General features: G+C 40.5%; 1 protein-coding gene across 1 annotated transcript in view; it reads right to left on the bottom strand.

The window, feature by feature from the left end:
• The window catches only part of Gfpt1 (glutamine--fructose-6-phosphate transaminase 1), a 50723-nt gene that overhangs the window by 27714 nt on the left and 10189 nt on the right, over positions 1-12820 (bottom strand). Inside the window, exons 3-8 of the mRNA XM_031382460.1 lie at positions 10355-10462; positions 9496-9621; positions 7292-7350; positions 5467-5601; positions 3673-3734; positions 2311-2390 (exon numbers count right to left, since the gene is read on the bottom strand). Coding sequence (XP_031238320.1) covers positions 2311-2390; positions 3673-3734; positions 5467-5601; positions 7292-7350; positions 9496-9621; positions 10355-10462 — 570 coding nt within the window. The remainder of the gene's footprint in view (positions 1-2310; positions 2391-3672; positions 3735-5466; positions 5602-7291; positions 7351-9495; positions 9622-10354; positions 10463-12820) is intronic.

Below are 12820 nucleotides of genomic sequence, written 5' to 3'. Positions count from 1 at the left end.
ACATCTCAGCTATATAGTAAGACTTTGTCTCAACACACAAAATCCAAATTGAAAAACAAGTAGAAGTGAAGCCCAGAACAACACTTAAAATTACAACTCGTGCTGGGTAGTGGTGGTGCACGCCTTTAATCCCAGCACTTGGAAGGCAGAGGCAGGTGGATTTCTGAGTTCGAGGCCAGCCTGGTCTACAGAGTGAGTTCCAGGACAGCCAGAGCTGTACAGAGAAACCCTGTCTCGAAAAACCAAAAAAAAAAAAAAAAAAAATTACAACTCGCTTTGTTCCTAAAATGTCCTAAAGCTGAGCATCACTCCCAATTCTTGTGACTTCATTGTTAAGAGAAGCATCGCCATCTGAAATATTTAAAAGAAACTGAGATATCACTGACTATAAATGTCTATAAAATTCTTTTTCATATGGGAATTCTCTCACTCAAATGAAACCATTTTCCAGTGGGAAGGGGTAGCTTTAAGTTGGAGACAATGACAAAAGCCTGAAAGCCAGTCTATAGCTCTCTCTACAGCCCTCCCACCAAGCCTGATCTCTTGATAGCATGGCACACTAGAACTAGAGAAACATAGCTATCCAACTTTTGAAGCCCTCACCTAAGTTTTTTTAATCATCATTTTAAAAGCCACCTAACACAGCTTATGAGATGGCACTCAAGACACAGAAGCAGTGTGGACGCAGGGGCCTGGAGAGAGAGAAATCAAGCAGCAGGGAAAGGAGAACTGTCAAGCACGGAAGGTTGGTTAGGGAAATAATGCTCTTCCCAAGATGAGCAGGCTCAGCATTCTTTTGGTAACTGTTATTCTAGAAGCCAAAATTACATATTAATTGCTAAGGTTTTGCTTCTCTGAAGCCAGCATTCCCCTACCTTTTACATGGAAAACTCTCGACAGTTAGTAATAAAATAAAAAAGTACCTTGTTGTTCTCTGTGTGTAAGTCAATAAAATGGTTCAGAGTTTGCATAAAGGCAGGCCACAAAATTAATTATGACCATGTGTGGGAGCACACTGCAGCACTGGTCAACCGAGGCTACATAGAGTGTATGAAGTTTGTGTAGGCTATACAAGATCCTGTTTCAACCTCCTCTCAAAAAAACAGAAAGAAGTAAAAACAAAAAACTGGTACTGGAGAGATGGCTCAGCAGGTAAGAGAATTTCCTGGTCTTTCAGAAGACTAAGGTTTGGTTCCCTGAACCCAGGTCAAGCAGTTCACAACCATATATGATCCCAGCCCTAGGGGATCTGATACCTCTGGCCTCCCAAGGTACCTTCACTTTTACCCACACACCCACATGCAGACACACATGCCTACATATAAAAAATAAATAAATAAATAAAAATAAAAAATAAATCTTAAGCCAGGCAGTGGTGCTGCACGCCTTTAATCCCAGCACTTGGGAAGCAGAGGCAGGTGGATTTCTGAGTTCGAGGCCAGCCTGGTCTACAAAGTGAGTTCCAGGACAGCCAGGACTATACAGAGAAACCCTGTCTCAAAAAAAAAAAAAAAAAAAAAAAAAAAAAAAAAATCAGCCTGGGGATACAAGCCAGTGGTAGAATACTTGCCTGGGGTTTGAAGGCCACCCCAGGACCAATAAATAATGATAAACCCTTAAACATAAAAAATAAAGTATGGTTCCAAATTAAATAAAATCAATCATAATACCAATGTAAATGTAACAGTAAAATGCCATGCACTAAATAAAGACCATTTAAATCTAATTCAGTTAAGAGTGAGGCTAAGTCACTTAAGAAATGGCTACATACTTCACTGTTCCTTCCCAATCTAAGCATGCATCTATAGGATTTTAAAACAATAAGGAGAAAAAAAGCCTCTAACTTGAAATATTCCTCAAACTTCCCATCTTAGCAAAACAGTTATTGAATAATGCAAATTTCAAAATGGCAAAAGCAAACAGACAAGATGTATTCTGCAAATTAGAAAAGTGCCAAAACATTTCCCCATAAAGTAAAGCACATTTTTAGAGCCTCAGTTCATTTCAAAACCAAAGAATTAGTAAATGAAGGAAGGCAGGAGAAATCCTTCCATTCGTGCAGAATGCATTCCCACCTCGTTCTGCCTGTGATCCCCACCATGTGAACTTTGATCCAATCTGAGTCCTAGCTAAGGATGCACAACAGAGAAAATTTCTCTCATCAGAGTGCTCACAACAAGTTTTTCATGTCTAAACAGAACTATGTAATTGTTGCACAGTACACACAGATCTGAACAACATTCACTGTAACATATGGAACAGGTTCTCAGAGCTCCTGCACCATACTTAAAACATAACACCACAACCTACCTGTTCTGTACAGAATCGGAATGTGATCTGTAGAAAGCTTATGTTCACTCCGCACACCAATCAAGAGTGGGCTACCTCGCCTGAAACGCAACAAGTTAGAGTCAAACCTTTTCCATAAATAATGCACTAACAATATAAATTTTAAGTATGAATTCAAAATTCATTTTAATTTGAAATGCAATGCTCTTCAAATGATTTAATTTCCCCTCTGAATTGAACTTCAGGCATAACAAAATAACTACATTAGAAACCTGAGTCCCCAGGCCACACCTGCCTACTTCTAATAAACAATTTTCAACTAGCAAATTACAATTGCATTAAAATCTCACTGAGATAGTGAAGCCCTTCCTCTGCAGCTGCTTTCATTCATGCCTAACAGCAGCTCTGAGTGCTGGCAGGGAAGCCATGTGTCCCAACACACTCAAATATTTCCTATCTGACCCACTCTGGAAAAGAAAATTGCCAGCTCATATAGCATTGTTTTGTTTTGTTTTGTTTTGTTTTGTTTTATTTCGAGACAGGGTTTCTCTGTGTAGCCCTGGCTGTCCTGGAACTCACTCTGTAGACCAGGCTGGCCTCAAACTCAGAAATCCACCTGCCTCTGCCTCCCAAATGCTGGGATTAAAAGCGTGCGCCACCACTACCACCTGGCTAAGCTGTTATTTTAATATGAAGAACTTTTCATTATACACAGACACCAATATATCCTTAGGCATCCTGCCTTCAGATTAAAGATAACATTCTGTTTCCAGATCTTAAAGGGTTTTTTTAAAGATTTATTTATTTATTTATTTATTTATTTATTTATTTATTTATGTACATAGTGCTCTGCTTGCATGTATACCTGTATGCCAGAAGAGGGCACCAGATCTCATTATAGTTGGTTATGAGCCCACATGTGGTTGCTAGGAATTGAACTCAGGACCTCTGGAAGAGCAGCCAATGCTATTAACCTCTGAGCTATCTCTCCAGCCCCCCAGATCTTAAATGTTCTTACTGTTCTAAGAACTTCATGATCATCTCTAAGTATCCTAGCAAAACCAGTAGTTCTACAATTCCTTGGGAATCTGTCTGACACGCATTTCCAAAAAATATGGAGAAAGTTAATGCTTTGGGTCTGAAATTAAAAAAATTCCATATCTAAATTTATAAAGAGCCACTGTGCTCACCAAAGACAAATCACAATGCCAAAATGTGTTCTCATTACTAAGAGACTCTGTTAAAGAGAGAAGGAACAGTGTATAGGAATAAATAGAGCCAGACCTCTAAGAAGGCCACTCACAGGTTACTGAGAATTATCCTGTAACCTCAATGTTTCAACATGCATGTCATCGTTAGTCCTTAAAAGAAAATCTATTGTACCTTGTGCCAACTGCTTGCCCGGGAAAATGGACACTTTTAAACACGAGAGCAAAGGCGCCTTCCTACGGGGGAAAGAAGCGTCAGTAGAATTCTTGTTAGCAATTCTCAAAAGCATTTAAAACATGCAGGATTCTGCACAGACACTTCTGTTCACACTTGTGCTCTTTTGAACTAGTTTTTAACAAGTCTTCATTTTAGATGCTGCAGCAAGACCTCTCTAATATCCAAGCCCGAATCTTAGGTAGGCACCGACTCCTGAGCTCTGATGTGAGCAAACTCTTACCACCAAGCTTCCTTTCCAAGACTCACTGAAAAAGCGGAGCACCTGGAAAGTCACCTGTGTGCATAGTAGGTTTCTCAACAGACACATCTCTCTCAGACTACTCGTCTGTTCAGGAAGAACTAACAGAGCCAAGCTCCATATCCAAAACCTATCACACTCACCACTAACCTCCATCCTCTGCCCTCAGCCTTGGACTTGACAAATACACACAATCACAGTTATTAAAATGAGATGGAGAGCCGGCTCCCTGTTAGCAGCATGTGCTGCTCTTGTAGAGGACTTGAATTTGGTTCTCAACACCCACACTGGGCATCTCACAATCACCTGTACCTCTAGCCTCAGAGGATCCAATGCCCTCCTCTGGCTTCAACAGACACTAATACTGATACATGCCTCTATACATGCGTACACAGGTGCATGCATAAAGGCACACTGGAGCATCACCCACCCACCCACCCCATTCACACCCACATACCAACAAAAAAAGGCATATATGTAGATGTTAGAGGACAACTTTTCTGGAGTTGGTTCTCTCCTCTGTGAATTCTGGAGAGCAAACTCAGGTTGTCAGCCTTGCGCCGCAATTTGTTGTCTAAGTCATTTTGCCACCAAAACTTACTTTTTACCCTCTAACTACAGTGAAATAGTTAGACTATAGCTATTGCAAAACAAATGGAATTATAAATCCAGGGAAAGCAAGTTAGTAAGTCAAACAACAGTTTTTCAAAATTCCCTGCATTGAATTGTGTGTGTGTGTGTGTGTGTGTGTGTGTGTGTATGTGTGTCTAGAGTGTCTATGTGTGTCTGGGTGTGTGTAATAAAAGCATAAGAAACCACCCAGGAGACCAGCACAGGGCTGGGGAAGTAGATCAGTTGGGAAAATGCTACCCACACAGCATGTGTTCCAATCCCTAGTACTCACATAAAAGATAAGCAATCACAGTTTTTAAGATACCAACGCCAGTCTCTTGCCTTCGCTTGCACACACTGGCAATAAAATAAAATAAAATAAAATCTCGCAAATATAGCTGTCTAATGTTAGAATCCTGAGTTTAAAAAAAAATCAGCATAGTTCCTGTTCATCAAAGAAAGCTACCTAAAATAAATATTAGCATAAATCCCTTTTCCTCCGTGTGCGTATGCTAGGCACATCTATTAGTATGTGTGTGGGCACACATGGCTGTGGTTGTAAATGGGGGTGTGCAGGCACATGTGAGTATGGGTAGAAGCCAGAGGTTTGAACTAACTGTCTTCTTCCACTGCTCTGTGCCTTACATACTAAGGGAGGGCCTCACACTTGAACCCACAATTTGCTGACTCACTAATGTAGCCAACCAGACATCTTGCTGCAGAATCCAGTTCCACCACCTCCTGGGAGCTGGAACTACAAAGAGGCATTTATGTGGGTGCTGGGCATCTAAACTCTGGTCCTCATACTTGCATTGCAAGTGCTTTTCTGATAAGCATTTCCTCAGCCCTGACATAACAATCTTTAAAGTGTGGTTTAATACCAATTGTTGGATAACTCTCTCCACCAAGGTCGTAAAACTGACGTCTTGACTCTCCCAGTTGTCATACATGTACTTGACAAGCTTTGCAATGGTTTCTGTGTCTGTTTCAGACTCAAAGTCATAGCCTTTGCTTTCCTGCAAGGAGAGAAAAGGGAAAGACAGACACATTTAAGTATATACTCTGTACAAATAGTTCTTAACTTAATGGTCCCTTGCTGTTCACCTTTAAAAACACATTAGATTTTTCATTTATTTTATGTATTTATGTATGTCTGCACATGAATATGACTGGCGCCCTCATCTCAGAAGAGGGCATCAGATCCCCTGAAGAGTAGAGGTGCAGACAGTTTGTATCACCATGTGGGTGATGGGAGTCAAGCGTTCTGAAGAGCGGTAGGCATTCCAAGGCCTGCGCCAGCTCTCCACCCCATGCAAATATTTTCTAGGATTCTTTTTCTCAAAAACAAAATGAATTTCTAATAGTGTGCATATATATATATATATATATATGTATATATGCATGTGCATGTATGGTCTGTGAGTACAGGCTAAGTGTGTCACAGTGTGTGCATGAGGGTTAGAAGATGGCTGTAAGGAATCAGTTTTAGCCTTCCACCTTTATGTGGGTTTCAGGGAATAAACTCAATGTTGTCAAACACCATACCCACTGAGTCACCTCACCAACCCCAAAGATCTTACTAATTACTAACTTTTTTGGGTGTCATACTGAATCTATTCTACTTAAAATTTAAATTAAAATTATCTAAAAATTAATTTATAATGGTAAATTTAATAAATATGAATCAATTAGTAGTTAATAAAATAATTCTAATCAAAATTAAAATCTGATTATAGAAAATTCAAAATAACATTATTGAATACAACTCAAAAGGCTTAACTTATATTAGCCTCATATGAATTAAATTGTAATTAAAATGTAGTAGAATATATAATATTCAAAATACTAATTTCATGAGCAACAATTATTTGGTGATCCTCAACTGTCCGATGAAGAGTCATTAGGTATATGCATGGTTATTTAAACTGAAACTTAAAATCCAGTTTCTCTGTCAGAGGAGCTTAGCAGTCCTATACACACAGCTCCCACAATGCTAGATACAGATAGTTCGCATCACTGCAGAAACTCAACAGACGACACTGAGATGGTCCTGTCACAGCATAGACTATAGCTTGTCCTCAAAATGCCATATATTTTGGGGCTGAGAGATGGCTCAGCACTTGGGAGCACTGACTGTTCTTCCAGAGGACTGGGGTTTGGTTCCCAGTGCTTACAACAGTCTGTAACTCCAAGATCTGACACCCTCACACAGACATGCATGCAAGCAGGACTTCAGGATCTGACACCCTCACACAGACATGCATGCAGGCAGGCCTCCAGGATCTGACACCCTCACACAGACATGCATGCAAGCAGGACTTCAGGATCTGACACCCTCACACAGACATGCATACAGGCAGGACTTCAGGATCTGACACCCTCACACAGACATGCATGCATGCAGGCAGGACTTCAGGATCTGACACCCTCACACAGACATGCATGCAGGCAGGCCTCCAGGATCTGACATTCACAGATTTACATTCAGACAGGACACCAATGCACATAAAATAAAAATAAAATAAATTATTTAAGAAAAAAAGGAAATCAATACTGTTCCCCACTGTCAACAGAGAAATACAATAAAACACCACACCCTGGAGATTATTATGGGAATTACTTCAACATGTCTACATAATGCTGCACAACCCAACAAACTACCCCAGATGCTCAGTAGACGGTATCTTCCAGGGTCGCCTCACTTACCAGAAACTTTTTCAAGTCTTTGTAGTTGGTGATGATTCCATTATGAATAACAATGAATTCTAGAGGAGATAAAAGCATTGACCGAATATTAGAGTCTGATAAATGCTATGAGTAGCTATCATGATGCATAGGCTTGCAGTTGTGTTTCCCCTCTGGTTGTTGTTTTAGTGGTTGCCCTGGGGTTTAAACCCAGGACCCCTCCATGAGAGGCAAGCACTCTGCCATTGAACTACCTCCCAGCCTTGCTCTTCCATTTTCTTGAAACAAGGTTTTACTTCGTAGCCCAGGCTAGCTTTGGAACTAGTGGTAATCCTGTCACCTCTGTCACCCAAGTGCTGTGATTACAGGCACACACCACCTAGTGCTAATGCACACAGCATTAGTGGGCATGGACATGAGGAAATACCCCGGTTCTCATTTCTGCTACACTAAACTTCTACCCTAACATTAGGGGATGAAAGGAGCAAGTCTCCTGCGCCTATTTCCTCACTTGCAGAACACTACTCTATTTAGACACTTGGATCTCTATTTCTTCTTTGGTTGAATTTAAACATAAGTCCTTTCCAACTACAACAATCTCAGTGACACTAAATAAAGCTTAGGAGCTAATACCTACATATTTACCAGGTTCTATAAATTGATTTGGGAAAGATCTAGATCACTCTTGGAATGTCACATGAAAATGTCAAAGTAGCATTCCAAGAGCAAATAAATATAATCCTGAGAGATCAATTTCATCTATTTTTATTAAATGATGACTGATGACTAAAAAATGTTAAAAATAGATAACCAAGAGTTCACAATATTGTATGTAGCCATGACAGTATACACAGTATACACTGTAGCTTTAAATTCATATATCAAAAGAATAATTATGACTGGGTATGGTGACACATCCTTTAACAGCACTCAGAAGGTGGAGGCAGTAGGATTTCTATGAGTTCAAGGCCAACCTGGTTTACACAGTAAGTTCCAGGCCAGCCAAGGCTACACAGTGAGACCCTGCCACAACAGCAAAGAATAACTATTACTAACTACAATGGTTTTGTTGCCCTGTGGGCCTGAACTCCTAAATTCAAGCCCTCTTTCTACCCCAGCCTTCTGTGTCACAATACCTAAGGTAAATCTAAGTTTCTCTTACTTTATTCAAAATGTTCTCAATATACCTAAAGATCTCACGTTTGGGTCTCAAAAGAAAAATAATCAAGATCACTAAGCCTACTGGGATCACTTCAAAAAGAAACAGGAAGTAACTGGAATAAGTGCCCAGCAGCAGAACAGGGGCACAGCTGCAGCAATGCAAAGGACTGCCTCAGACACAGAAATAAACCAAGTTAGCGACCACAAGCGAGCGACTCAGGAGCTTCAGGAGCGCAATGACGCTGTGTCAGCCTCAAGAACTATTTGGAGGGAAGGAGTAGGCAAACAAGAGGGGTAAAGGATGGATTGCAGCCAGGGCGGGAGCAGACACTCACTAAGGATGTGTAATGACAGATGAATGTCTCAAAGAAACCCACTCTTTGTATAGTAACTCAAAATTCAACTTTAAAAACACTCATAACTATCATGAGTTTATAATAATGAAAAAAAACACATTGCTCAGGATAACATTAGAATCACTTAATGTCTGAAAAATGATAACTAAGGGAAAAAAATTCAAGCATTCACCCTGCCTTTCCAATACAAGCTATTCCTCAAGGGGAGCAAAAAATTGACAGGAACTTCTCCTTATAGATGAGCCTGGGAAGTAAAAATTAACATGTCTGTTTAGCAGGGCATAATAGAACACACCTATAATCTCAGTGCTTGGGAGACAGGGAAAGAAAGATCAGGACAAGGCAAAGGCCAGTGAGGCCTATCGAGTAAGACTGCTTTAAATAGTCAAAGATGAAAATGAAGATCAAAAATGAAGATATGAGGAAATATTAAATAACATAACAGGTGTAGATGAAATAGAAAACTTACCAATAACACATTAAATTGTAAGAGAAAGAGATAAAAAGATTGACTTATTGAAGAGTTACCAATTTTTATTATTGGAATTCCAAAAGAACCTAGAGATGGGATTAAGTTTTGTACACTGTCTGGATATGTTTTGAAATTTTCAGATGAACAACAAATTAAAGTAACAACATAAGCACCTGGATTCCCCTCCCGTTACTGCCCACTAAAATCAGTTCAACGCACACACAATCTACTCATACCATTATTTTTATCAGAGCGCTGGGGGTGACTATTGACAGGACTGGGTTCTCCATGTGTCGCCCAACGGGTATGAGCTATTCCAAGATGCACATCAAATTCTATATCCAAGTCCATATCTTGTTGTTCTGTAGGAGATAAAGTTTAAGATTCCAATACTTGATAATTCTGTAGATGTAAATTATATTAAAGAAGACTATACCAGCCCTCCCCTTAGCCACAAGGTTTCAAGATGCTCAATGGATACCTGAAACTCCAATGGCACTGAGCCCTGCACATTGCATGTTCTCCTAGAGTGTCACCATGTTTCCACTTGAATAAATGACACACTGTGACCTATAGCCACAGCTTCTCAGCTGGAGATCTGACAGCAGAACTAGCACCAGTCAGGTTTTTCTTCTCAATTTTAAATGGAGGGTCCACCTTTGCCTTACCTCTCAGCAAAGTGAGCATTTAATTTCTCTTTCCTGTTTAAGTAAGGATGTTCACCCTCTCTCTTCACAAGAAGCGCCTCCTGGCTTCTCTGGCAGGTCAGCAAACCAGCACTAGCATCAGCATCTTGCATTTGGGGTCATTATCAAGCAAAGTCAAAGCCATGCCAAGTGGAGACATATGAGCAGGCTACCTTGCAATCCTTGGGATGATGTTTCTGAAGCTTCTGCACTGTGAAGTGTGAGCTTGCTCCAAACCTACTGAACCTAATTTCTTTTCTAATTGCTATGATCGTTTTTTGAAGCTCAGGAACAATTTAAAACCAAGCAGTAAGAAAATTATTTTTCTTCCTTCTCTTCAACCTTTGAGTCTTCCTCAACTATGTCTTAAAAAGGGGAAGAATGGGAAAAATCAAACTAAGTACATTACTGTGAACTTCTTCATCCAGTGCCTTAACTTTCCCTTTCTTCTTAATGAGCTGGATTTTGCAGGCATTGGCTTCCCAGTCTTTGTCATTGCCTCCATCAAGGCCCACACCTAAATCAGCAAGAGGCAGGGAGAAAAGCAAGACTTAGAAACTGGCTAACAATAACAATATGAGGAAAAAATAATAATAATTTAGGTAAATTATACGTTCATCTAATTAACTCATTTACCAAGTGGATTTTCTGAAAACCTATTAAGTGTTAAGTGACAGCTGTTTAAAACAAAAAATAAAAATAAGGCTGGGAGCATAGCTGAGTGGTAAAGAGCTTATTTAGCGTGCACAGGGTCTTGTGTTTAACTCTAGCATCAGAAAAGAGGGTATGAGTATGAAGGCCAGGAAAGAGGTTCGGAGCACTCAATCCCTGTCTAACAGTCTTTTGAGAAAACAGACAGAGAAAGAATAATGGCAATCAAAATTATTACTTGGGCAAGCAACTGCTATATATATTATAAGCTGAGATAAAGTGCCATAGGCACAGTGGAGACTGCAAAAGTGAGGTGCTCACCTCAGAAGGAAAGCAGGCACAGTCAGGAAGACATCTTCTGAGACTTTATTAAGAATTTGAAAAACTTACTTAGACCATGAAGGCCATTTCAAACAAAAGTAACATGGCAAGAACAGTCAACAAATGCTCTGAAAATGGCAGAGAGGGGAGGATGGGTTGGCAAGGAGAAAGAGGAAATTACAGCTAAACAAAGGAAAACTGTAGAAGGCCAGAGACAAGTGAGAGGAACAGAAGGGCTCAATGGGATGTGTGAAAGCAGCATCTGAGATTCCCTCCTGCGTTCAAGTAAGTGTGGCATGATTGCTGATGGATGGAACACAGAACAGAATGAGGTCTGCAGTGAGGTCCACACAGTTCAGCTATGAACCCACAAATTGCACCGCAATGAGGTTTACCCGGGAAGATATTTCTAGAAGGCAGGTGGAAATACAGGTCTGTTACTTGGGAAGTTCACATGGATTAGATATGCAAGTCAAGTATGGTAGCACCTGTAAGCCTAGCGCCTAAGGCAGGATAAGATGGAGGCCAGCATGGCCTACAAAGACTGTCTCAAAACTTTAAGCAAACAAAATACATGGACTGTAAATCACAATGTAGAAGTGATGAAGTCATCTCACTATGAAAATACAAAGACAAGTGAGCTAAGCAAACAACTTCAGTGGGGATCGTGCCTGTAATCTCAGCCCTTGGAAGGAAACATCTGCCCGAGCTATAGAACAAGATCTAATCTCAAATAAATAATAAAAAATGAAAGAACCTTAAAGAACATCCCTATTTAAGCAATAGACAAAAGAAACCTCCAAGGCTGACAGCAAACCTCATCACACCCAGAGAAGCTGCCATGCTTCTCATGGAAGCATGAAGAGCTAAAATGGAGAATTGAAACACCAAAGAAACAGGACTGGGGATTGCCCAGCACCCCCTTACATGTGCAACTTTGGCTTCCATTCCATACCTACCAATACAGGAATGAGAAACCAACAGGATGTCCTTCTGGGATCTTAGATTTCAGGGGGATTCTTACCACCTGAAAGGCTCCTTTGCCTACATTGTTCATGAAAAGAGTGTGTCCCTCTGGGATGAACTGCTGCTATGTGTCTGGCTCTGAGTCATCAGGAGTTTACCTTGTAGACATTCCTATGAACTATCACAACCTGCTGCTAGGGACATGAAGTATATCCTGATAAAGCAGGCTTCTTGGAAGTTGGTGCCTGCTTTCCTGCAGACTCCAACCCACACCCATTCCCAGTCCTGATTTTGCTCTTGATTCTTGTGCTGAAATGAATCACAGAGCGATGCATGTAACTCTTTGCTGAGGCTCATGAGTCACTAGGGAACTACTGAAAGTGAACTTCTGGTGGACCCCAACACAGGGAGCCAGAGTCAAACAGACTGCAAATCTCCAGCACAAAAAGAAAAATGAGTTTATAGGGCTGGGCTGGAGAGATAGCTGAGAGGTTAAGAGCTATGCGTGCAGGAACCATGTCAAGCAGCTCACAACCACATGTACCTCCAGCACCTGCAGTCATGGTTGCAGACACACAATTAAAAACAGACCTTTCACAAAGTAAGAAGAAAGAATTTTACAGTACAATATTCTACAAGTTGTTCCCACAAAAATGTCCCATAACTATGGTTTACAGTTAACATTTGTTTTGTTTTTTGAGATAAAGACCTATAGCCCAAGCTGGCCTCAAACTTAATATGTCTAAGAATGACTTTGAACTTACCTTCCTGCCTCTACCTCCTCAATGCTGAGGTCACAGACCTGAGCCGCGAAACCCAGCTTACATGCTGCTAGGGACGGACCCAAGGCTTCATGTACACTAAAAACTAAACACCTCCCCAAGCCCTAGAGTAACACTCTTCCTAAAGGAAATCACTGAGAAGCAACATCTACATA

Source organism: Mastomys coucha, unplaced genomic scaffold (genome assembly GCF_008632895.1).
Source record: "Mastomys coucha isolate ucsf_1 unplaced genomic scaffold, UCSF_Mcou_1 pScaffold20, whole genome shotgun sequence".
Taxonomy (NCBI): domain Eukaryota; kingdom Metazoa; phylum Chordata; class Mammalia; order Rodentia; family Muridae; genus Mastomys; species Mastomys coucha.
The sequence above is the reverse complement of the archived record's forward strand: the minus strand, read 5'-3'. Positions and strand labels throughout refer to the sequence as shown.